This window comes from Sus scrofa, chromosome 1, assembly GCF_000003025.6.
Source record: "Sus scrofa isolate TJ Tabasco breed Duroc chromosome 1, Sscrofa11.1, whole genome shotgun sequence".
In the NCBI taxonomy this organism is placed as follows: Eukaryota; Metazoa; Chordata; class Mammalia; order Artiodactyla; family Suidae; genus Sus; species Sus scrofa.
Window position 1 is genome coordinate 262,748,752 of NC_010443.5, and position 27,578 is coordinate 262,776,329.

General features: G+C 38.4%; 2 protein-coding genes and 1 pseudogene across 2 annotated transcripts; 1 reads left to right on the plus strand and 2 right to left on the minus strand.

Moving 5' to 3' along the window:
- LOC110259676 (olfactory receptor 1J4-like) lies at positions 2,851 to 3,789 on the minus strand. The gene has a single exon (XM_021085226.1). It carries the CDS (start codon positions 3,787 to 3,789, stop codon positions 2,851 to 2,853), a length of 939 nt encoding a protein of 312 aa, XP_020940885.1.
- Positions 18,232 to 20,557, plus strand: LOC110259677 (annotated as a pseudogene).
- LOC110257099 (olfactory receptor 1J4-like) lies at positions 25,983 to 26,924 on the minus strand. Its single transcript, XM_021075808.1, has one exon. The coding sequence runs from the start codon at positions 26,922 to 26,924 to the stop codon at positions 25,983 to 25,985; it is 942 nt and encodes a 313-aa protein (XP_020931467.1).

The following is a 27,578-nucleotide window of genomic DNA, read 5'->3' on the forward strand; positions in this document are numbered from 1 at the left end:
TAAATATAATAGTTTGCATCTACTAACCCCAATCTTCCCAATCATACCCCCCCCCTCATCCCCCTTGGCAACCACAAGTCTCTTCTCTCTGTCTATGAGTCTGTTTCTGTTGTGTAGGTAGGTTAATTTGTGCCATAATTTAGATTGCATGTGTAAGTGATATCACATGATATTTGTCATTCTGACTTACTTCACTTAGTATGAGACTATCTATATGCATCATGTTGCTGCAAATGGCATTGCTGCATTCTTTCTATGGTTGAGTAGTATTCCATTCTGTATATATATCACCTCTTCTGTATCCATTCATCCCTTGATGGACATTGCAGTTATTTCCAAGTCTTAGCCATTGTGAAGGGTGCTGCTATGAATATTTTGGAGCATGTATATTTTTGAGTTGTTGTTTTATCTGGATATATGCCCAGGAGTGGGATGGCTGGATCTTATGTTGGTCCTATGTGCAGTTTTCTAAGTCAAATGTTACACTTTAGCGATATGAAGTTTATTGTATATCATTTATACCTCCAAAAATCTGGGTGTTTTTAAAGAAACAAAAAATAAAATTATTTCTCTATTTAATCCCTTCCAGTGGGTTCCCAAATCAGAGAACCAAAAACTCTACAGTAATGGATAATTTTACCTGTCAACTTGGCTAGACTACAGTACCCAGATATTTGGTCAAACACACTTCTAGGTATTTCCATACCGGGATCTTTGTGGATGAGAGTAACATTGTAATCTGTAGATTCTGAATAAAGCAGACTGTCCTCCATAATGAGGGTGGGCCTTATCCAATCAATTAAGGACCTTTAAGATAAAGAATGGCCTCCCACAAAGAAGAGGCACGTCTGTCAGCAGCCTGCCTTCAGACTCAAAGTGCTACTTTTCCCTGGGTTTCCAGCCTGCCAACCTACCCTGCAGACTTTACACTTCCTAGCCTCCACAATTACATTAGCCAGTTCATTAAAATAAATCTCTCTCTCTCTTTTTTCCTTCTTCTTTTTTGAATGGCAAATGTCAAACAAAATTTCCCAGGTTGGGGCTCATATCAGAGCCACAGTAGCCAGCTATGCCACAGCTGCAGCAATGGGATCCTTTAACCCAGTGCAGAGAAGCCACCAATCCCATAATGCCACAACAGGAACTCCATAGATCTCTCTTTCTTACATGCCCACACAGACACACACAGACACACGCACAGATACATACACAGACACACACACCCTATTGATTCTCTGGTGAACCTTGATTAATACACCTATTATGACTTTAAATGTACTAACAATCTGATCCTCTATCTCTGAACTAATCATCCACCATCCCTCCCCCACTTAGTCCTGTTCAGAGACAGGGGCCAAAATATGTCCCTGGAATTTCCAAAACTAAAGTTAATTCAATAGCTGTGCACTGTTCTGAACACAAACATCCAATTTAGGGGGAAATTTTTAGTCTTCCTGGAATGGGGAATTTTAGTAATTGGATTGATGACTCTGTGCTCCTCTACTGTCAAAATCACAATGAAATTAAAGTTTATTTATGTTTAGCAAACCATGAAACGTGCTTCATTAACTTGATACTGCATTGACAAGATGAGCATTTTGGACTTTACTAAAATGAAACTTTATAAAGTTAACTGAATGTTTGTAGCTTTGGAAGGTGAGAAGCAAAGAATTGGAAGCAACCCAAATGTCCATCAACAGATGAATGATAAAGTAGATGCCATGCATCTATATAATGGAATATTGCTCAGTGGTAAAAAGAATGAAATAATGCCATTTGTAGCAATGTGGATGGAAGGAGAGATTATCATACTACACGAACTAAACCAGAGAGAGGCAAACTTACATCATATGATACTGTTTATATGTGGTATCTGAACAAAATGACTCAGGGAGTTACTCTTGTGGCTGAAGGGAAATTAATCTGAATAGTATCTATGAGGATGCAGTTCAATCCCTGGACTTTTTCAGTGGGCCGTGGATCCAGCATTGCCCTGAGCTGTGGTATAGCTCACAGGTGGAGCTTGGATCCCATGTTGCTGTGGCTGTGCTATAGGCCAACACCTGCAGTTCTGCTTAGACCCCTAGCCTGGGAATTTCCATATGTTGCTGGTGTGACCCTGAAAATGCAAAAAAATAAAAACATACAAATGAACTTATACACAAAACAGAAATAGACACACAGACATAGAAAACAAACTTATAGTTACAAAAGGGGAAATGAGGGATGGACAAATTATGAGTTTGGGATTAAGATATACACACTCTTGTACATAAAATAGATAACTAACAAGGACCAATTGTATAGCACATATAACTGTACTCAATATTTTGTGATAACATAGAAGGGAAAACACTCAGAAAACATATATACAATACAAAATATGTTAAAGATCAAATTACTTTGCACTACACTTGAAACTATCACAAATTGTAAGTCAAGTATACTTCAAATTAATTAGTTGATTAGTAAATTAAATAACTTAAAAACTAATGCCCAAGAATAGATAACCATAATAAAACTTACATATATATATATATATATATATTTCAAAAAGGTTTAAAAAAGGCAAATTTGATAATAATACAACATAAGGAAAAAATGAAATGTAAACAGTTACACATATACATAAAGGATTTTGGTGCATTGAGACAAAGGTTGAATATGTGTTGTGTGTAATATCATATTTATAGTTATGGAAAAATATATTGATAAGAGAAATGACTAAAGGGAAAGAGATTGAATAACAATGAAAATTAAACTGCTAGAAATATGGGTGATCAACACACAAATTTTAAGGCATTTATGACAAGGTCACTGAGTGAAATAAGAACTTTAGTTAGGTGATTCTCACTTGGCAAAAAGGTTATTGTTTCTGAAAAGTATCCCCAGAGCCAATTTCATGTCTCTGTTTCTCAGGCTGTAGATGAAAGGGTTCAGCATGGGGGTGACCACTGTGTACATCACAGAAGCAATGATGTCTTTGTTATGGGACTGGCCTGATGAGGAGGAAAAGTACACTGCCATCATTGTCCCATAGAACAGAGAAACCACAGAGAGGTGGGAGCCACAGGTGGACAAGGCTTTGCAGATCCCTTTAGTAGAGGGGACCCTCAGGATGGAGAACCCAATGCAGCCATAAGAGACCAGGATTCCACTCAGTGGAAAAATGAAAACTGCAGACCCTAGAGTGAATATGACCAGCTCATTGAGAGAGGTGTTTGAGCAGGAGAGCTTAAGAAGGGCAGCAAGGTCACAGAAGAAGTGGGGGATGATGTCAGCACAGAAGGACAGTTGATCCAGGAGGAGGGTGTGGGTCACGGCACTGACAAAGGAGAGGAGCCAGGATCCAGACAATAGACAAAGACACAGCTCTTCCCTCATGATGATGGCATAGTGAAGAGGGTGGCAAATAGCCACATACCTGTCATAGGCCATCACTGCAAGAAGGAGCTTATCAATGCAAGCAAAAAACATGAAAAAATACACTTGTGTTATACACCCTGCATAGGAAATGGATTGATCCTGGGTCTGCATGTCCATCAGCATCTTAGGAACAGTGACAGATGAAAAGGAGACATCCGTGAGGGCCAAGTGGCTGAGGAAGAAGTACATGGGGGTGTGGAGGTGAGGGTCCAGTCTGATGATCAGGATGATGTGCAGGTTCCCCAGCACTGTGGTCAGGTACATGCCCAGGAACAGGGCAAAGAACACACCCTGTTGCTCTGGATGTATGGGGAGCCCCAGGAGGAGGAACTTGGACACACAGCTCTGGTTCTCCCTCCTCATGATGCTTTTCTCTCTTCTGGGAATGAAGACATTTGGAAATTCCTGGAATTTAGAAGTACTGATCATAGGAGTTACCATCTGGTCACATGGCTTCTCAGAGTGACTGTGTCAGTGTTCAGACAGATCTCCCTGCACAGCACTCACACATTGATGCTTCATCAAGTACGGTGAGAACAACAAAACATGACTTGTCTGAACACTGACACAGTCACATGGAGAAAGTATATGACCTCAGTCAAACCCTTCAGTTCAAATAGGGAACAGCTCATTCTTTTTTTAAGTGGATACATCATGATAGCAGGGATTCAGAAATTAGTGACAGTCCCACCCACGGCTCTACTGTCAGACAGCTTATGTGCTTGTGTCTCTCTTACACACACACACACACACACACACACACACACACTCACCATTTAAAGAATTATTTGGAAGATTAATGTACCATGCACAAAATGAAGTGCTCAACACACAAAAAAATACTTTTTATCATTAGAATGACTATAAGAAATACAAAAGAAAGAATGAAAGAAACAAAGAAAGTGAAGAAAGAGAAAGAAATGAAGGAAGGAAGTTAGGAAATAATGTAGGAAGAAAGGAAGGGAGGGACGGAGGGTGGAAGGAAGGAAAAGACAATTATGAAAGTTGCTCAAAAACTTCAATAAAATGTCCATATGATTAAGGAATTTTACTTCCGGTATATACCTAGAATAACTGAAAGCAGGGAACAAAGAGGTATTTATACAGCCATATGTAAAGTAACATTATTTACAGTAGCCAAAATTTGGAAACAAACCATGTCCTTTAACAAATGATTGAATAAATAAAATGTTATCTATACATGTAGTGGAAAACACCTCAGCTATAAAAAGGAAAGAAATCCTGATATAGCTGCAACATGACATTATGCTAAGTAAAATCTTGCAGTCACAAAAGTATAAATACTGTAAAATTCCATTCATATGAGATTCCTAGAAGAGTCAAATAAATAGAGACAAAAAATGGAATGGTGACTGCCAGGGGCTGGTTTGGGGAGGAAAAGGAGGAATTATTGTTCAGTTGGTACAGAGTTTCCATTTGGGAAGATAAAAAATTTTGGAAATGGGTTGTGGTGATGGTTGTATAACAATGTGAATTACTTAGTACCACAGAAATGTATACAAAAATTATTGAAATAGTGAATTTTCCTACATATATTTTATCACAATAAAAAATTTTAGTTTTGGAAATATATCACAAATCAATAAATATTGACAAAAATAGCAATCAAAAGGAGAGTGGCACAAAAAAGTAAATAAATTAGCTTCATTTTTAGGCCAGATGTGTAAGCAGACATCAGTAAATAAAAGATGACAAAGATATAGGAGTCCATCAAGAAAGATCAAGTAGCTTCCTGAAAATGTGTGTTTACTTCTGAGGTCTTGCTTCTCTTTCAGGAAACAGTACAGGCCCAGATCATTGTTGGCCCTTGAATATTAGTAGGTTCACAGAACTTGATTCATTGTCTTTAAAAAAAAAAAACAATAAATAGTTTCCTTCATATCTGCCATCTCTCTCACTCCTTGCATCACCAGAACTTTAAAATATCTCAGTTCTGAGCATTCGTGAAAGTGAGAGGCATGTGAATTTTCCCAGTGAGGTGACCAGAGAACCAAGATATTAGAGATGCTGTAGGACCATGGACCCATATAAGAATTCACAGCCATCTGGTTAGTTAGACAAGGTTCCAAAATTTAGCCCACCTTGTTCCCTAGACTGGAAATGCTGAAATCTTCAAACATTATTGAGGAACATTGTGAGAGGTTCAGTAGGCTTCTAGCCATCTGGACAAAGTCCCACCAACTAGCATAAAGAGGAATTTGTTTGCTGACTGTTTATGTCTAGAGTTGAGAAAAAGAAGACTCAGGCTGTGAGGCTGTCTGGCCAGGTTAAATGCATACATATATTTTCAGTGTCATTACATGGCCCTCTCTTCTATAGCCATCCAAGGAGAGGAGTAGGATATTCTGAGTGTGTTATGTGCACAAAGAGACACTCAGCAGGACACATAATGACACAAAAACAAAACCCCAGGTGCTGCTTTTTGGCCCTCTCCAACCCATACTCATCCTAGTCAGAAGTGAGGTTTGTATGGATTCATACCAACTTAATTACAACTTTATAATGAAACCTTTTATCACTCACAACTTTAAAAACACACAAACAAGATCACTTCCACGCTGAAGTTTGGGATATAAAATGATGCCTCCAATATGGAAACAGTATGGAGATTCCCCAAGACATTCAAAATAGAATTACCACATGATCCAGAAATCCCACTTCTGGGTGTATACCAGAAAGGACTGGATTTAGGATCTCAGAGATGTATCAATTCCCCCACAGGCACTGCAGTTCCATGAACAATATATCAGCTATGGAAACAAGCTGAATGTCCAATGACAGGTGAATGTATAAATGAGGCATATACACACAATGGAATATCATTTTGCCTTAAAAAATTAAATCCTGCCATTTGTGATGAGATGTATGAATCAGAAGGACATTATTCTGAGTTCAATAAGCCAGTCCTACAAGAACAAATATTGCATAATTTCACTTTGAGAAACTTATAGAAGCTGAAATTAAATGGCAGTCACCAAGAACTGGGGGGAGGGCAAAAGTAGTGTTGTTATTTAATTGAAATAAAGTGTCACTTATGCAAGATGTTCTCAAGACCTGCTGTACAGCATAATGCCTAGAGCCAAAAATAGCATACTGTACACCTAAATGTTCCTTAAAAGAGTAGATCTCATGTTAAATTTCTTACCACATATAAGGACACAAGGACATTTTGAGAGGAGACAGATATGTTGATGATATTGATTGTGGTGGTAGCTTCACAAGTGTGTGCACGTGTCCAAACTCCTCAAAATTTTGTACAGGAAAATGTACAGGTTTTTGTATATCAATTACACCTCACAAGCTGTTTAAAGAAACACAAGAATTCCACATCCAGTCAACCACAGGACTCACAAACCATAAACACACACACACACAGAATATCCACTACAAACACTAAGAATCATGTATGATCAAACCCAAAACACACGTAACATAAAAAGAAGCAACATGCACATAGCAACCCAAGCACACACACATGTATTGCAGATTTCCAGCCCCCATGGTCTGTTATTAGCACGGTACAATAGGACTTTCCACAAGGAAGGAAATAATTTATAGTTGTGTTGTCCAGTACAGCAGCACGTCTTCTGTGACTACTGAAAACTTCAAATATAGCTAGTGCAGCTGAGGAATACAAATTTTAATTTCAAGTCATTTTAATTTTAATGTTATGGCCATGTGAGGCTGGTGTCACCATGTAGGTCAGGGTGTGAATCAGTCACTAAAAGCACACGGTTGTATGGTCAATGTAAACACATATTTTCTTGACCTCTCCCTCCTAGTCCTCACATCAAAACACTCACCTAGCCCAAGGGATGGTTCCCCACCTTGCTCCAATTTATGCTAGTCCAGGCTAATACCTGAGGACGAATCTCTTATGCCTCCATGGCCTGAGGATATTTAGCACCTCCAAACCTGTTTACAAGAATGAGAACAATAAGCAGGGAAGATCCGCATTTACCAACAGTACTGTGACCAAAGGGAACACCCGCCCCCCAAAGCTTCTGATTAGAGAAGACAACTGAGTTAATTGCCCAATTTCTTGCCTTCCTCTTGAGATGGATCCAGTGCAGGGACCAAAGGGACTGAACTACAGGTGTCCCAGAAGATGTCTCTAATGTCAGTAACACATTGGTATTCCCTCTGACTGTTCAGGATAAGAAATAGAAGCCATGAACACCCTTGAACTTTGAAAAACCTACAATGGAATCTGCCACTCCACCCACTGCAGAAAGGACCAAATAGAGTAGGACCAGATCTTGAGTTTCCCACACCACGGACCCTGAAGTGTGTTGGAGCTCACATCCCATCACATCATTTATTCCATCCATGTGAAACCACAAAAGACCCACAAAAGCCAAAGCCATCTGGGGAAAATGCACAAAACTTTAGGCATCACACATCTTGATTGCAAACTGAACTTCAAACCTTTAGAAATCCACACAGTATGTTACCAACATTAAAATAGACACATATGAAAAAATGGAATAGGACATGGAGCCCAGAAATTATCCCACACATATATGATCAACTGACCTTTGACAAGGGAGCCAAAGACACACAATGGGGAAAGGTTACTCTCTTCAATAAATGGTGCTGGGAAACTTGATATCCACACACAAAAGCATGAAAGTGAATCCCCAACAGTGAAAACAATTGTCTGCGCCATCCCATCCTGGGGACTAAAAATGTTTGCCACCTTCTTCGGCCACAACATTCACAGTCATGTTCAAACAACATGGATAGATTAAAAGGTATTATGCTCTGTGAAATAAGACAGATAGACAATGATAAATATCATGGTATCTTACTTATATCGGGAGTCTAAAATTTAAAGCAACAAATCAAAAAAACAAAATGAAAACTTACTCATAAATACAGAAAAGAAACCAGTGGTTGCCACAGGAGACAGTGTCTGGATGGCAGGGGGAATGAAATAGGTGATGTGGATGAAGAGGCACAAACCTCTAGTTATAAAATAAAGAAACCATGGGATGTAATATTCAGCATAAGGAATAAGATCAATAATCCTGTAAAAGCTTTTGGACAGATGGTTGTTAGATTAATAATTGTGGTAATCATTTCATAGTGTATGAAAAAATCAAATCACCTTGTAATACATATAAAACTAACATAATACTGTTAGCAAAATGGATTTCCACACTGCATCTCGACAGGGACTTGAACCCTGGACCCTCAGATTCAAAGTCTTATGCTCTCCTGACTGAGCTACACAGGTCCTGCAAATTATATTTCAATAAAGAAGGTAGTAAAAAGGATTGGTGTTAGAAATTCCACAAAATATCATTTATAATGCTGAAAAATTTTTGAACATTTGCATCCTAGGCTAAGGGCTTTACATGTGTTTCTTAATTAATACCAAACATAATCCTTATATGCCCAGATTTTTTTTAAAAAAATGATAGCTTCATTAAGACTTTTTGTTCCTTGGAGTTCACTTTGTGGCTCAGCAGGTTACACGCCTGACTAGGATCCATGAAGATGCAGGTTTGAACACTGGACTTGCTCATTGGTTTAAGGATCCTATGTTTACACAGGCTGCATTATAGGCAGCAGATGTGGCTTGGATCCCATGATCCTATAGCTGTGGTCCAGCCAGCAGCTGTAGCTGTGATTTGGCCTCTAGCCTGGGGACTTCTGTAGGCCACAGGTGCAGCCCTAAAAATTTTTTTTTCCCAATTATTAGTGATTTTATCATTGATCAATTTCTTAAGGTGGTGTTTGCCAGCTTCTCAATAATAACATTATTTTAACATTTTTAATTACCTAAGTATCTTTTGGTAGATATTTTGAGACTATATAACCACAACACTTCTCTTAGTACAATTTTACCCATTAATATCTAATGTCCATTGATGATTCTTATTTTGAAAAAAATATTGCAAATGTGGTGGCCAAATGGTGATTTTCTAATTTGATTATTTCCTCTATGTTGATTAGCTGTATTTTCATATATGAAGGAACTTCCCCTTATTTCTTTCTTTCATTGATTTATTTATATCATCATGGACTCATGAATTCTTATTTATTCCCTGAGTTGTAAGCAATTACTGATGTTATTCATTTTGAATCTCTAATTATTCCAGATTTGACAAATGGGAGCCCCTTCCAGCTGGCTCCTGTGTCCCCATGATTCATTGAGCACTTATAATTTTCAAGCTCAGCAAAATTTCCCTGGTCTTGTCGCGTCCTGGCCCCAGCCCTAGAGTCAGGATTTTTCTAAGTCACTTTAGTTCCTGTTAGAAGACACTGATATTCAAAATTCAAATTTGGCATTATGTGTGTTTGTTGCTTACAAGGCTTCTAAGTGATCTCAGAGAGTACAGTCAGGAAACATATATATATAAAAAAAAACACAGGATGTAGAAACTAGAAACCAGGAAACTAAAAGAATGGTTACTCCTCAGAGAAGAGTCAGGAGTGAGATAGAAAAATGGGAGAGGGGACCAGACAAATGTTGATATATAATTTCAATCTGTTTATACACATTACCACCCATGATTTCAAACTTATATCTTCAATTCTAGTTTGACACCATAAAGTTTTCTAGCCTCTCTTTTTCTATGTACATAGCACTTTTCCCCATTGAGAAGTCAGTCCCTTTTCCAGGACAAGTTTATTTCTTTACCAAATCTTTGAATACATGTAATTTCAGAATCTTGAGACCAAACCACTGTTAATGGCAAGTTAACTTCAGCCACCAAAATTTGCTTCCAAAAAATATGCTTATGTTTTTTATAGCTATTTTGAGAGTAGATTATAAAAAATTTATATTCAATAATAATTTCTTTATTTTCCCCTTAGTCTGATTATGGTATTAACTCAAAACATAGTTAGGCTCATTTTTTCCTTTATACTATTTTGCTTTATTTTACATTTCCTTCTTTTTATTTCTTAGTAGGTAAAAGTTTATGTTAACTTTATAAATATACCCATCTCTCCATCTTTTTTCCTATTCCCACCTTATCCCTTATAGTTAAGCCATCTCATTAGTTTCAAATATTTCTCATGTATTTCTTCTTGCTAAATGGGAATATACATGTATATATTATTCTCTCTTCTTTTTCACATAGGAAGTAGTAAGCTATAGATGTCTTTTACACATTACTTTTTTCTGTTTGATAATATAACTTGGAAATCCCTCCATATTGATTCATAGGTATCTTTGCCATTACTTTTCATAGCTGCCAAGTACACAACTGCAATGATGCTCCACAGTTTCCTTTTGAGGCCCTAGAATAAAACAGCAGTGATGAATGTACTAAATGCTACCTAATTTTGTACCCCAAATGATTAAAATAATGTTTCATGTTGTGTAGGATATTATACCACAATAAAAATTTTTTTAAGGAAAGGTGGTTGCCAAGGGGGAAGGGGAGGGAATGGGAGGGACTGGGAGCTTGGGATAAATAGAGGCATAATATTGCCTTTGGGATGGATTAACAATGGGATCCTGCTGTGTAGCACTGGGAGCTCTGTCTAGTCACTTATGATGGAACATGTAATGTGAGAAAAAAGAGTGTATACATGTGAGTGTAACTGGGTCACCATGCTGTAGAATAGAAATATATATTTATATTTAAATGATAAAAAAGAATCTCTACATAAAGCACAGAAAAGATCTATAAAATAATGAAAAAGTATGATTAATAAGTTAATTGGGGTTATCAAATAGCAAAATATGTATTTAATCAAAAGATATAAAGAGAAGTGAAAATAAATATGAAATCAGATGTCTCAATTAGAAAACATACAAAAACACAGAAAACATAAATTCAGATACAATATGACTATATTAGATGTTAATAAATCAAATTGTGCAGAAATACAATGATCATCAACCTACATAAAATAACAAAACCCAACTTACACTGTTGACAACTGACACTTTAGAGCTATAAGGACACAAAAAGTTTAAATAATGGAAAAGATATGCCATGTAAACATCAAATAAAAGATCCCTGTATATCTATACTCATATCAGAGGAAGTAAATGAGTTGTGAAGGTAGGAGCCATGACTAAAGAGAAAGCTCCCCTCACTCTAACTTCAATAGTGTGATGTTCATTGAATGAGAAAAGGGTCCCTATCATAGGAGAGCATTACTTTGCAGCATTAGCCAATTTCCATAATGTAATTATGTCTCTTGTGGCTGCTTTCAATACACCAGAATGTTGTCGTATATCATGGCATTGAAAAGAGATGTTCACAACCAGCATGAAGCCACTATGAGCCAATTTCAGCACATCCTACATAGAAAAATAAGTCCACAAGGAGCAGAACATAATGCTAAATCAGGGTCTTCTCAATAACATAGTATAAAAAATATATAAGCAAAAATAGATATACCCGAAGGGAGAAAAAGAAAAAAAAAAAAAACAATCATAATTAGATGACATATTTTGTATAGGATTTTTCACATATTTTGTAAGAGATGATAAAGAAGCAGAAAAATTCAAGATCAAGAATGTTTAAAAATGCAAATCACAAACTAGACTATATTGACTTATTAATATGACATATGACCTCTGAACGCATATTCATTTGAAGTTACAGAGTTGCCAAACATATGATGATTTTAGGAGATATATCTCACTGTTCTCAAGATTGCAAAAAGAGGGTTTAGGGATTGTCACTTAAAGAAATTAGCCCTATTTACAAATATCTCTAGCACCTGCTTTATGTCTCTGTTCCTGAGGCCATAGATGATGGGGTTCAGTATGAGAGTAACTACTACATATATGATGGATGAAATTATGCCTTTGTCATTGGAGTCCCATGATGAGGAGAAAAAAAGTAAATACTAACAAGTGTCCCATAGTATGAAGACACCACAAAGAGATGGGAGCCACAGGTGGAACAAACTCTAAAGAGTCTTTTGGTGGAAGAGACACTCAGAACTGCAGTCCCTATATGAATATATGAGCCCAGGATACTACTCAAAGGCAGGAAGAAAAGTGTTCCTCCCACAGCAAAGATGACCAGCAAATTGAGGGAGGTGTCTGAACAGCTCAAATTCTATGGTCACATAAGTGGGGGATGGTATTTTCCACAAAGAAAGACAGTTGGACAAAGGCGAGGGTGTTCAACAGGGTGTGGATTCAACAGAGAAACAAGGACACAGATACTAAGGAGACACACAATTCCTGCTTAATGATGGTGCTGTAGTGGAAAAATTGACAAATGGCCACATACTTGTCATAAGCCATCACTGTGAGAAGGAAACCATCAAGACAACCAAAAGGTATGAAAAAATACATATGGGAAATGCACCCTGCATAGGGGATGGATTGTTTCTGAGTCTGTATGTTCATCAGCGTCTTAGAAACTGTGATAAATGAAAGGGAGACAGCTGTGAGGGCCAAGTGTCTGAGGAAGAAGTACATGGAGGTATGGAGGTGAGGGTCCACCCTGATGAGCAACATGATGAGCAGGTTCCCCAGCACTGTGGTCAGGTACCTGCCCAGGAACAGGGCAAAGAACAAGCCCTGCTGGTCTGGCCAGATGGGAGCCCCAGGAGGAGGAACTCGGACACACTACTCTGGTTCTCCCTCCTCATGCTCTTCTTGCCACAGCTGGGAATTAGCAAAAGGCAGAAAAGTCAATGAACATGCCCTAATATTATACTCATGTCCTCTGTCCTATGAAAAGTCTTAATTTTTGCTACTCTCACTTTATTTATCTTAATTGTTGCTGAATGAATCAGTCTTTCCAATTCTGGCTCCAATAATATATCAAACAGTCACATTAACCAAGTCTTTTCCAAAAGAAATGAACAGATATTTATTCTTCATTCAATAAATAGTTATTGAACAACTGTTTTGTGCCGTATTGAGCACAAGACCTGAGAACTCTTTATGCTCAAGTTTATATCTTTACATCAAGCCAGGTCAAATCTCTATAATTTTCTAAGATGAAAATGTGAACAGGGCGCAAGGTAAGAGGTATCCATCATGCATTTCCTCTTTAAAAAGATATGAAAATCATTTGAAGAGAATTATGGAAGCTATGTCATGGGCTTTTGGTATAGTTTGCTGCATCGTACTTGTTTTGAGACCCTTAAAATCCCCTGTTATCAAAAAATGTCCAATCCAGGCTTTCAAGCCAATGTCAATAGTTCCAGGCACTGTTCCAAGTATTTTACAAGCACATTCAAAATAAATCTTCCCAGTAGCCCAAATGAATATTATTATACACATTTTGACCATAAGAAAACAAAAGTATACATTAGTTAAATGTGCAAAGATACACATAATTAGGTGCAAGAGATGGAATCACAACATAGCAAACCATCAAAGTACCTTATTAACCTGACACTGTGTTGCAAAGATAAGCATTTTTGACTCTACTATAAGTAAACATTGGAATCTCAACTGAATGTTTGTAACTTTGTAAGGAAAGAAGCCAAGAACTGGAAACAATGAAAACATCCATCAACAGATGAATGATAAAGATGAAGTGGTACCTATATTTAATAGAATATTATTCAGCTATATAAAGGATGAATTAATGACATTTGTGGCAACAAGGATGGAGTTGGAGATTATCATACTAAATGAAGTAAACCACATATAGAAAAACATATATCATATGATATTGCTTACATAGGGTATCTAATAAGAATTGACACAAATGAACTTATACACAAAAAAGAAAGAGACCCACAGACATAGAAACAAATTATGTTTACAAAAAAAAAGAAAAGGGAAATACAAATTTGGAGTTTGGGGTTAACATATAAACACTACTGTGTGGAGCCAAGGAGATGGAGGGACTCAAAAAAAGTACCTTGCCTGATGGCAGAAAAACCTGGAGGCAGGTTCCTAAACAAGGATGGGAGCTCCCCTCAATGGTACAGGCTGAAGGATAAAAGCATGCCTGAATGGTACATGCTGAAGGTGGGCTTCTGGTTAGGATGAAAAGTCTGCCTGTATGGTACAAACCGAGGGTAGGCCTCAGGTTACACAGATCTCATTTTGATGTTGATGGGGAAGAATTGGGGCTTTCCTGGGAAAACAGTTTCCATGTTTGCACTGGAGAACATAGATTGTTTCTAAGGTGACCTAGACTTTCCTGTTGTTTTATTTGTTATTCAGTTTTCCTCAGTCTTCCCTTGTAATTTGCTTATTATTCTTATTTTCCATTCTTATTTTCCTGTGGTGATTTGAGATTTAACAAAATTACAACAATAATATAATGAGTTTCATCCTGAAGGCCTTTCCCCTATTTAAATCCAACTTAGTTAAAACACAGTGTTTATCTACTGACTAGTTCTATAGTAAACTTTAGAGTTAGGATTTTAATGAGGTTTATAGAAGTTACACATATATTATCCATGAAATCTAGCTGTGAGTTTTGTCCTTGATTTTAAAAGCTTTTAAGTGATAGCTAGTTAGGTTGGTTTATATTTTCTTACACTGTTTCCCTGCCATAATGATTTAAAGATAAGCACCAGTATAAAAACAAGATTTGTGAATGCCCAATTCTTGTGTCTGTGACCTCTTCAACTTGTAGAGACTGTCTGGCTATGGGATGATTTGTACTGAGTCTCCTCCTTTCCACATGATATATTGTACCTAATTGCCCTTAAATTGTACTCACTAAATTTAGTTAAGATAAATATCTTAAAACATAATTTGTAGCTTCTATATCATGTAATAGTTAACCAATGAACTTTTAACACTGTGATGTAATCTGTAGTGAAAAGCTGTCTATATAATCAACCACTTATGCCAATAAAATTTGAGCAGTCCAGCACCCTGAAAGAAGGGACAAAGAGGCTGTCTCCCTTGCATTTCTCCAACACACATCCCTCTCCTTCAGGAAAAACTGTACACTCCCTGGCCACCGGAGCTGGCCTCTGGCACACTGCTATATATAAAACAGAAAACTAACAAGTATCAATTATACAGAACTTGGAGCTATACTCAATATTTTGTAATATAATGGAAAACAATCTGAAAAATATATGAAATATATAATATATTTAAAACTGAATCATCATGATCTACACCTGAAATTAATACATTATAAGTCAACTATACCTCAAATTAACTAATTAATAAATCAATCAATTAAAAAATTTTAAAACCAATGCCCAAGATGACCATAATAAGAATTAAAATATATATACACACTTTAAAGAGATGTAAAAAAGCCAAATTTAATAATAATATAATTCATTGAAAGAAACAAAATTTAATCACACTTACAAACACACACAAAGGAGTTAGGTGTACTGAAGACCAAAAGTTGAATGTATGATTTGGGTAAAGTCACATTTATGGTTATGGAATAATAAATGGACAAGAGATATGACTGAAGGGAAAGAGATTTTTCCAATAACAACGATCATTTACAGGACAGTGAGGAAAAGTGCTAGAGACATGAGTAAGCAACACAAAATGTTTTCAAGGCTTTTCTAAAAAGCTCAGGGAGTGAAATAAGAACTTTGGTTAGGTGATTCTCACTTGGAAAAGTTTTTTTTCTGAAAAGAATCCCCAGAGCCAATGTCATGTCTCGTTTCCTCAGGCTGTAGACAAAAGGGTTCAGCATGGGGGTAACCACTGTGTACATCACAGAAGCAAGGATGTCTTTGTCATGGAATGGGCCTGATGAGGAGGAAAAGGTACCCTGCTATCTCATTCCATAGAATAGAGACATTACAGAGAGGTGGGAGCCACAGGTGTGCAAAGCTTTGCAGATCCCTTTAGTAGAGGGTACACTGAGGATGGAGAGCCCAATATGGCATAAGAGACCAGGAGGCCACTCAGTGGAAAAATGAGACCTGCAGACCCTAGAGTGAATATGACCAGCTCATTGAGAGAGATTTTTGAGCAGGACAGCTTAAGCAGGGCAGCAAGGTCACAGAAGAAGTGTGGGATGATGCTGTCAGCACATGAGGACATTTGAGCCAGAAGGGTGTGGGTCAGGACAATGGCACAGGAAAGGAGCCAGGATCCAGCCAACAGACACAGACACAGCTCCTCCCTCATGCTGATGGCATTATGTAGAGGGTTATAAATGGCCACATACCTGTCATAGGCCATCCTGCAAGAAGAAGATTAACAATGCAACCAAATAATAAGAAAAAATAGGTCCGTGTTACACACCCTGCATAGGGAATGGATTGAGCCTGAGTCAGCATGTTCATCAGCATCTTAGGGACAGTGACAGATGAAAAGGAGACATCTGTGAGGGTGAAGTGGCTGAGAAGGAAGTACATGGGGGTGTGGAGGTGAGGGTCCACTCTGATGAGTAGGATGATGAGCATGTTCCCCAGCACCATGGTCAGGTACATGCCCAGGAACACGGCAAAGAAGATGCCCTGCTGCTCTGGTTGGATGGGGAGCCCCATGTGTAGGAACTTGGACATGAGGCTCTAGTTCTCCCTTTTCATGCTCCTCTCCTGTCTTCTGGGAATGAACGGAGGTTGAGAGAAGCAGAAACCATCATATTATGGTTTACAGCAGCCGGATACAAAGGAGGCTTTTCTACTGCTGAATATGCCAAGGTCTGTCTGCTTTGCCATGACCCTACAAATATCCTTTAAAGTGGATGGGATCATCATGTGAAATGAGAAAACTATCAGATAAGAGATTTGAATACAGAAGAGAAATATATCAGTGGCATTTTTCCATCACCTAGGAGAGTGTCAGCCTCTCAGTCATCATTTGCAGCTACGTATAATTGGTAAAGAAAAAAATGACCTAGGAGAGGGATATAAAATTAAATCTAAATAATTTACATTTTGTTTCTGTACATTAAAAAACAAATTAAGTCTTGACCTTCAAGTTGTTAAATACCAATGTTTTGAAATGTAAAAGACATTAATAAGTTGTATTCGGATGTAGTGTCAATGACATATAGTCAAGGCAAAGTGGATCCAAAATAAATAGTGAAATTGTACATTATGTATAAAGGTTAAAAAAAAAAGAGGATCCTTGTTGCTTGGGGTAAAAGTGTCCTAGAGCTAAGTCTTGCAATATCACATCTTGAAAAACTGAAAATATTACTGACAGTTATATGTTTTTATTAGTACTCATGATTGTCATTCTCCTACCTTGCCTGATTCAACAACCTCTCTATCCAATCTCATAGAATAGAACATGATGGAAGATAATATGAGAAAAAGAATGTGTGCGTGTGTGTGTATGTATATATATACATAGTTATAAAATATATAAAATATATAAATACTTTAAAATGTATATATATTTATAACTGGGTCACTTTGCTATCCAGCAAAATTGACACAACAATATAAATCAATGATACTCTAACAAAAATAAAATTATATACTTACTTATATACATATATTAAAAAAAACTCGGAGTTCCCGTAGTGGCTCAGTGGTTAACGAATCTGACTAGGAACCATGAGGTTGCGGGTTCGGTCCCTGCCCTTGCTCAGTGGGTTAACGATCTGGCGTTGCCCTGAGCTGTGGTGTAGGTTGCAGACGCGGCTCGGATCCCGTGTTGCTGTGGCTCTGGCGGCCGGTGGCTACAGCTCCGATTCGACCCCTAGCGTGGGAGCCTCCATATGCCGTGGGAGCAGCCCAAGAAATAGCAAAAAGACAAAAAAAAAAAAAAAAAAGCCTCTCATGAGCTTATCAACATGCACAATCTGAAATGAAAAAAAAGCTATTATCAAGAAAGTTCAAATAGAGAAGCCAAGAACGTCTCCTCAATCCATCTTTAGCAACTAGTAATAAGAAGTGACTGAGCAGCAGCCAGAGTTGGAGGAGAGAGAAGCCAGGAAGAAAATGGTGCCCATGGCTGCAGAGGCAGCAGCAACTGCAGCGACCCATAGGGAGGGGAGCGCCTGGCAGGCCGAGTGGGGGATGGAGACCATCCCTGGGAGTGAGGCCAGCACTGACCCCCTCCCAATCAATGCCACTGAAGCATCTGTGTCAGACACTGAGGCTGATGGGTAGCACCCCTCTCCTCAGGCTGACAAGGCTCGGCTCCCACTGCCGCCGCTGCTGCCATTGGAGGGTCTCCTGCAGCCTGGAGGCGGTTGGGCTGGGGCTGGAGGTAGAGGAAATACCTGCCAGAGTGATGGAGGTGGTGGCAGACTCCCCCCCTCCCCCAGGAAGGGTCTGACCTTCCACCTTCCCCTGCACCGCCGCCAGAGCAGCCCGCAGGCTCTGGAAGAGTGCCAGGAACCACAACTGCCCCAGCCAGCAGCCCCAGCTCTCCTGCCAGTGGGCAGGGACTCCACGGTGTAGCAACTGATCCCCAGCTCGAGGTGCGGGTCATGCTGGATGATGTCATTGAGGATGCCCTCCTACTATCATTCCACCTCTGGGAGAAGCTCTTCTCTGGGGTCCTCATGGATCTGTCTAAAAGAGACCATGTACTGTATGGTGCAATAGCTGTACTTTTGGTAGGAAAAACATACAGCCATTCTGGTGGAGCAGTTTGGCCCCACGGGATCCCTGTGACAGTATATCCCAAAGGAAATACAAGGATAAACCTGAGACCATGCAGCTCCAAAGTAATACATTCCAAGCAGGGACAGAAGTGAAGCATGAAGTGAATGGTGCTGTTCCTGATGTCCCTTCTCCTGTCCCACCACCTCCTGAGCTGAACTTGGCGGAAAGCCTGTGGACTTCCAAACCACCACCTCTCTCCCATGAAGGAGCACTTTATCCTTCCCCTTTGTTTATCAGGGACACGTATAACCAATCAATACCTCAGCCACCTCCTCAGAAAATTAAGTGACCCAAACAGAAAATGTACAGGGAAGAAAGTACTTCAATAATGAATGCTATTAAACTATGACCCAGGCAAGTCTTGTGTGACAAATGTAAAAACAGTGTTGTTGCTGAAAAAAAAAAGGAATTAGAAAAGGTAGTAGTGCAAGTGACTCTTCTAAATATGAAGATAAAAAGCAGAGAAATGAAAGTGTAACTACTGTGAAAAAAAAACTGAAACTGACCATAAAGTGGATGGGAAAAACCAAAATGAAAGCCAAAAAAGAAATGCTGTTAAGATTTCAAATATTGCCCACAGCAGAGGCAGAGTAGTCAAAGTTTATGCTCAGGCAAATACATCAAAAGCTCAGTTAAGTACTAAAAAAGTGTTCCAGAGTAAGAACATGGATCATGCAAAAGCTCGGGAAGTTTTGAAAACTGCCAAAGAAAAGGCAAGAAGAAGCAAAGTGACACCTCTATGTCCAGAAGTGTGCATTCAAAAGTCCATTTCACACATCCATATCAGAATCCTAGGTCAGGTTCCTTTCTACCCCACGTTCATTTAAAATCACTGAGGTATAAGAATGAAGAAAATGGCTCTTCTCTGAAGACATGACTGGAGGAAATGTGGAGTGGCAAGATGGCACCCTAGCCTCAGTCCCACTGCACCTCTACCTGCTCAGCAGGTGAGGGCGCTTCAGAAAATCAGAGTTCTTCCAAAGGCCCTGAAGAGGCCGACAGTGAGGTTCAGGACACAACTGAAGTGCTTGTGCCTGGTGAGCCAGATGAACCACAGACACTGGGCAAAAAAGGGCAGCAAAAGCATTATCTCTGTTTACATGACCTTAAATCAAAAGAAATCTGACTCCTCCAGTGCATTGATAGCAGAGATAATTTGAAATCCTCCAGCTCTGAGTGTAGTTCTTCTGAAAGCTTTGATTTTCCTCCAGGGTGTATGCATGCACCTTCTACCTCCTCCACTTCCTCCTCTTCAAAGGAAGAGAAAAATCTTAGTAATTCCTTGAAAATGAAAGTCTTTTCTAAAAATGACTCTAAGTGCATCACACCAGATGGCAGGACCATATGTGTAGGGGACATTGTTTGGGCCAAGATATATGGCTTCCCCTGGCAGCCTGCCTGTATTCTTACTATAACTGTGAGCCGGAAAGATTTTGACCTTTTAGTCTGACAGGAGGCCTGTATTTCATGATTTGGGTCTCCAATAACATCTTTCCTGGATCTTTCACTACTCTCCCCCTTTTTAGAAATCTTCCAGTCACGATTTAATAAGAAGAGAAAAGGCCTGTATCACAAGGCTATCACAGAGGCAGCTAAGGGTGCCAAGCAGCTGACCCCTGAAGTGTGGGCTCTGTTGACACAGTTTGAAATGTGAACAGAGGACAGTAAGGTAGGCAAGAACCTTTGGAAGATGCCACAGGTTTTCTAGTCTACAAAATAGCTTGACCAAACTGGAAAGAGAAATTGCACTCAGTTGGTTGCTTTTTTTTTTTTTTTTTTTGTCTTTTTGTCATTTTCTTGGGCCACTCCTGTGGCATATGGAAATTCCCAGGCTATGGGTTGAATTGGATCTATAGCCACCGGCCTACGCCACAGCCACAGCCACAGCAACGCTTGATCCGAGCCGTGTCTGTGACCTACACCACAGCTCATGGCAATGCCGGATCCGTAACCCACTGAGCAAGGCCAGGGGTCAAACCCGCAACCTCATGGTTCCTAGTCGGATTCCTTAACCACTGAGCCATGACAGGAGCTCTGGTTGCTTTATTATATTTAACCTTAGAGCCATTTTTATACCAAGAAGCTTAAACTGACCAAGGAATCAAATTTGGTCTTAAGGAAGTGAGATTTTAGCAGTGTTTTTCAGTTTTGAAGTCTAAAATCATCCCAAGGCACAGGAGCCATAGCCTCAACTGAAAATGAATTTTTGCAGGGACTGTTAATTGCCATTTGTACCTAGTACTGTGTGTGTGTATATGTACACATGTGTACATATAAGTGTGTGTATATATATATACATAGATACATACACATGCAAAATATAGCCTGACACTGTGTGACACAGGTTGCATATTTGGGATCATACTAAGGGCTGGTGACCTGGGGGAATAGTTTGGATGTTTAATGACTACTTGTTTTTTAATTAATGCACACTTTGCCCTTCTATGTGCATAATGGCACAAGAGATTGATACTTAGTAGTTTGACAAACTGAAATGCTTGCTGTAGAGTTCCAGACTGGGGAAATAGCCCAGTATAGGGGAATTAAGACTGTCAAGGTTGGCTAGGTTTGAATTGTCACTCTCTTGTTTAATGGAGGCTTAAAACCTTTCAAACTTCTGTCTTGGGAGTTTAGATAGGTTTGTCTTTGAACATGTAAATAGTTGATTGCTAAATTTGGACAGATTTCTCCTGACTGAAAGACTGTTTCTAAATTCTTAGGATACATCCTGGTAAATTACACTTTGTGAATTCATTTTCATATGTGTAATTATTGCATTTTTGGATGTACCTAGTTTGATAATTAAAAAAATATTTCCGTTTAGGGTATCTGTTTGCAGGTCAGAAAATGAGAAAATGTAATTTTGCAATGCTCTGAAATGTAAAACAAAACAAAACAAAAAACAAGCATAGTTTCAAGTGCTACACAGCAGTATCTCATTGCTAATCCACTCCAATGCAATAGTTTTCATCCATTAACCCCAGGCTCCCAATCCATTTCAATCCCTCCCTCTCCCCCTTGGCAACCACAAGTCTATTCACCAAGTCCATGATTTTTGTTTCTGCAGAAAGGTTCATTTGTACTGTATATTAGATTTCAGATATAAGTGATATCATATGGTATTTGTCTTTCTCTTTCAGACTTCACTCAGTATGACAAAAGCATTATTTTGTCCTTTTTATGGCTGAGTAGTATTCCATTGTGTATATATAGCACTATTTTCCTAATCAAATCATCTCTCCAGGGACATTTGGGTTGTTTTCATGTCTTGGCTATTGTGACTAGTGCTGCAATGAACATGTCTAGTCACTTGTGATGGAGGATGATAGTGTGAGAAAAAGATATGTATACATGTATGTGTAACTAGGTCGCCATGCTATACAGTAGAAAATTGACAGAACACTGTAAACCAGTTATAGTGGAAAAAATAAAAATCATTATACAAATTAAAAACAAACAAATAAATAAATAGACTTCAACAACAACAACAACAAAAATTTGATTCCCATCTTCACACTCCAAACAGACTAGAGGTGGAACATCAGCACATCCTTAAATGTCAGTCCAAATGCTAGTTTCATGCTGTTGAGTGTTATATTTACATATAAAATTTGTAAACTTATTCTGTTTAGCATAGGGGACACACACGCACTCACTCAGACAATATCAAAATTTGGGAAGACTGAGGAAAAAACCTGAGGTTCAAAAAAAGATATTTACCTAAGAAGATAATAGAGATAATAATAGAGAAAATGAATAATACAGATAGTTCCCACTGTGGCTTATTGGGAAAGAACAAGCCTAGTACCCATGAGGATTTGGGACTGATGCCTGGCCTTGCTCAATGGGTAAGAATCCCACATTGCCCTAAGCTGTGATATAGGTCACATATGCAACTCAGATCCTTTGCTGTTGTGTCTGTGGTATAGACATGAACCTATGGCTCTGATTTGACCCATAGCTAAGAAACCTCCATATGACATTGGTGAGGCCAATAAAATAAAAAGAAATGACTGATACAAACCAAATCAATCTAAGCAAAGTTAGAAAAATAGTGAAAGAAACAAACAAAAAATCTCCCTCTAGATCTATTTGAACTGCATGTGTTTAACAAGGTAATGAATTAAACTGAAAAATTCATGGTATGTCTGTGTCCCAGCAGTAGCATTGCAAATGGAGAATTTATATATAACATTATAGAAGTAGAAAAACCAAAAAATACACATGGATGAATTTATCAAAATGTGTGCAATATACATTGTTAAAAACTACAAAACATTCATGGGTGAAATTAAAGAGGACATAAGTAAAAGAGATATATTTTGCACATAAATTGTATTACTCAATGAAATTATAGAGGGGGTTCACCCCGCAATTAGCCTACAGACTCAAGGTAATCAAAATCAAAATAACAAGCTTGATTTAGAAGTTAATTCTTAATTTTATATTGAAGTGAAAGGGAATCAAAATAGACAAAATAACTTAAAAATGAGAAACAAACCACCAGTTACTTCACCTAATTTCAAAACTGTTTCTTAATGCACAGCAATGGAAACAACAATAATTGCATGAGGATAGGAATATAGATTGATTAATAATTTGAATAGAGTGAATAAGTTTGAACTAGAACAATATATATAAGGTCAAATAATATTTTACAAATGCACCAAGGCATTTGAATGTGGAAAGGATATTGTTTCAATAAATGGTGCCAGCATGATTCAATAACATTATGTCTTAAATGAACAGTCCTGTGTTGCACCACATACAAAAGATATAACTAGAAATGTGTCAAATGGATAAGAACTATAATGAGAAAACTATATTGAAGAGAACATTGGACACAAAATTGGAAAATATGGGCTATCAAAATTTACTGAATAGGACACAAAATCATGACCTAGAAAAGAAAAAATAATAATTTTTACATTATAAAAATAAGATGCAACTAATCTTCAAAAAAAAACTCTTAATAGAATAAAAGAACTAGCTTCAGATGCGAGAAAATATTTATACAACCTATTTCTGATAAAGATGTGAATCCAGAACTCATATACGAGACAAGCAAGACAATTCTTTTTTAAAACTAGAGGTAAAAGATTTGAAAACTTATTTTTCTAAAGAAGATAGCAGATCAGTCTGTATAGAGACATCCAACATCATTAGTCATTAGATAAATGGAAATGAAAACAGCAGTGAGATACCACAGCAAACACACTAGAATGGCTGATATCAGATGACTGGCAATACCAGGGGCAGTGAAGATGTTATTAGAAAATGGAACTCTCACTCATATATGGTTGGCTGTAATGCATAATGTTGAACCTTGATGAGAATGTGTTGGTCAGTTTCTCCTAAAATTCAATGTACTCTTGACCCAGCAATTCAACTCCTAGGTAATTAAGCAAAAGAAAAACAAAAACATCTTCCAATAAATGGTTGGATGCAGAGATATAAACATGAACATATACATGGGACAAAGGTGAAACTGATACATCACCTTTGTTGAGGGAAAGCTAAAGTTCATTATTCTTGGCCCGTGGTCATGTTAAGCCAAATTTCTTATTGCATTTGTTTCAAATCAAACATATTTTAGATGTTTTGCAATGTTTTCAATTTCCACAGAAGTTGAAATGGATATTCAGAGGGGTGAAGGAAATTGCCCCAGGCCACACACTCTGGCAGGTACAGCCTACAATTGAGATCTGTTTTCCCAAATATTCTTCTCTGACAGCTATTTGGTGCTGAGCCTCGGAAGCAGTTTTGATCATATTTATCTTTAACTAAGTACAGTCTGAAGGAGAACTATGTCGCCCATCAATGGATGTAGAACAAAAGAGATTATAACTTAGTTTCATAACATAACACTGGTATAAAAGGTGAGTAGAAATGATTTTCATGGAGATTCATAATGAAGACATTGAATGACAGACACAAAATTCACTGGGGGCAATGGAAGACTCCAAACCACACGTGCTTTCTTTGTCCTCTCATTCCCAGTCTGGAATGAGCTGGAGTTTTTTCCAAACACACTCATGCCATCAGACACTCCAGAAACAACTAATCTGAGAGTGAACTGCTGAGTGATGGGAACAGCACTGTCTTAGAGTGATCATTGTTTCTAAAATCCAGAAGAAGACTTGAGTCCCTAAGTGGAGGAACTGAACTCATAGCTGTGGATTGTTTCCTGGAGCAATGAAGGCTGCTCTTCACCTGAACCACCATCATCAGCACCAAAAACACAAAACATTCAAAGAACACTGAATAGCAAGCAAGGAAAGGAAAGGCCATATTTACCAAGTCCCATCTGTCACCTTTCTATGCCAAAGGAACCTGCTCAGCCTGGAGCTTCCACCAATTCATAAGGACACTCATGTCTTCCTCAACAGGCCCTAGCTACCACCATCCTATCCTCTGCTCTATCAATTTGACTTTTTTAGTTTTGAAGTAAAATTATATCATACAGTATTTGTCTTGTGTAGAGTTTGATTTCTTTCACTAGCATAATGGACAAAGTTCCATTTATGCAAGAGCAATAGGTTCTCCTGAGGTCAAATGGACAGCATGATTATTATAGCAAATCAGACTGTATTGTATACATAGTAATTACTAGTGAAGTGGATCATAAGTCCTCTCACTGCACACAAAAATAAATGAAAATGTTAAGTGTGTGGAGATGATGAGTATAGTAAATAACTTGATTGTGGTGGTGATTTCACAATGTACACACATCAAAATATCAATCTGAACATGTTAAATATATACACAATTTATACATCAATTTAACCTCAATAAAGATATTAAGAGAACAATAAATTCCTGGTAAATAAAAGGAGAGACATAAGATCTCAGAGCTATGTAATTCCTTAATATTGTAAATAAGCAATAATCCATAATATTGACTGAGAATTCACAATTTATACTAATGAGTTGCTAGGAAAAGAAAGAATAACTGTTACAAACTGCAATTCAAGTTACCAAATATTTACTCAGTATCCATCCCAGGCTGGACTCAAGATTAGACTTGCAGGATATGAGGTTATGTGACTTCATGTGTCTGTAATAAGGATGAGCAAACATCACTGAGACAAGACTGCTGCCTTGTGGAAGAGTTTCTCCAGGGCCGCCTTCATGTACCTGTTCCTCAGGCTGTAAATGAAGGGGTTCAGCAATGGGGTGACCACAGTGTACATCATAGAGGAAATTATGTCCTTGGCACTGGAGGTGCTGGATGAGGGGACAAAATATAGCCCCATAATTGTTCCATAATACAGAGAAACCACAGACAGGTGGGAGCCACATGTGGACAAGGCTTTGCAGATGCCCTTGGTGGATGGAACCTTGAGGATGGTGGCCCCGATGTGGCCATAAGAGACCAAGATGCATGTTAGTGGGAGGGTGATGACTGCAAGTCCTAATGTGAAAATGACCATCTCATTGAGATATGTGTCTGAGCAGGAGAGCTTGAGCAGGGCACTAAGGTCACAGAAGAAATGGGGAACAGTGTTGTCAGCACAAAAGGACAGCTGTGTCAGGAGGAGGGTGTGACATAGAGCATTGGCACTGGAAAGAATCCAAGATACAGTTGCCAGTAAGGTACACAGTCCCTCTCTCATGATGGTGGTATAATGGAGAGGGTGACAGATGGCCACGTACCTGTCATAGGCCATTGAGGTCAGAAGGAAATCATCCAGAGTAGTAAAAAATATGAAAAAATACATCTGTGCTATGCACCCTGCATAGGAGATGGATTGATCCTGAGTCTGCATGTTCATCAGCATCTTAGGGACAGTGACAGATGAAAAGGAAATGTCAGAGAAGGCCAGGTGGCTGAGGAAGAAGTACATGGGGGTGTGGAGGTGAGGGTCCTGCCTGATGAGCAGGATGATAAGGAGGTTTCCCAGCACTGTGGTCAGGTACATGCCCAGGAAGAGGGCAAAGAAGATGCCCTGCTGCTCTGTCTGAATGGGGAGCCCCAGGAGGTGGAACTCAGAGATGGTGCTCTGGTTCTCCATCCTCATGCTCCTCTTCTGTCTGATGGGATGAATGGACAGTGAGAGAAGCAAAACAATCACAATATGATTTACAGCAGCCAGATAAAATTTAGGCTTTTCTACTAGTGTATATGCCAATGCTGTCTGCATCCCTGACCCTAGAAAAAATCCTTTAGAATGGTGGAATCATCATGTGAACTGAGAGAACTTAGTATCAAATAAGAGAGTTTGATTTAGCAGAGAAACTGGCTCAGTGACATTTTTCAATCATCTAGGAGAGAGTCAGCCTCTTAGTCATCATTTGCAGCTACATCTAGTTTGTAAAGAAAAAATGCCTTTGCATAGGGATATTAAATTACAATCTACATAATTTATATTTTCTACATATCAAAACACCCATAATTATTGATTCAAGTTGTAAAATATTGAACATTTGAACTCTAAATCCGAGTATTCAGTAGTATGTGGAGAAAATTTCCACAGCATATACTCAAGGCAAATTGGATCAAAAATAGTCAGAATGGGAGTTCTTGTCATGGCACAATGGAAATGAAACTGAATAGGAACCATGAGATTGTGGGTTCACACACTGGCTTTGCTCAATGGGTTAAGGATCCAGCAGTGCCATGAGCTGTGGTGTAGGTGGAAGATACGGTACAGATCTGTCATTGCTGTGGCTGT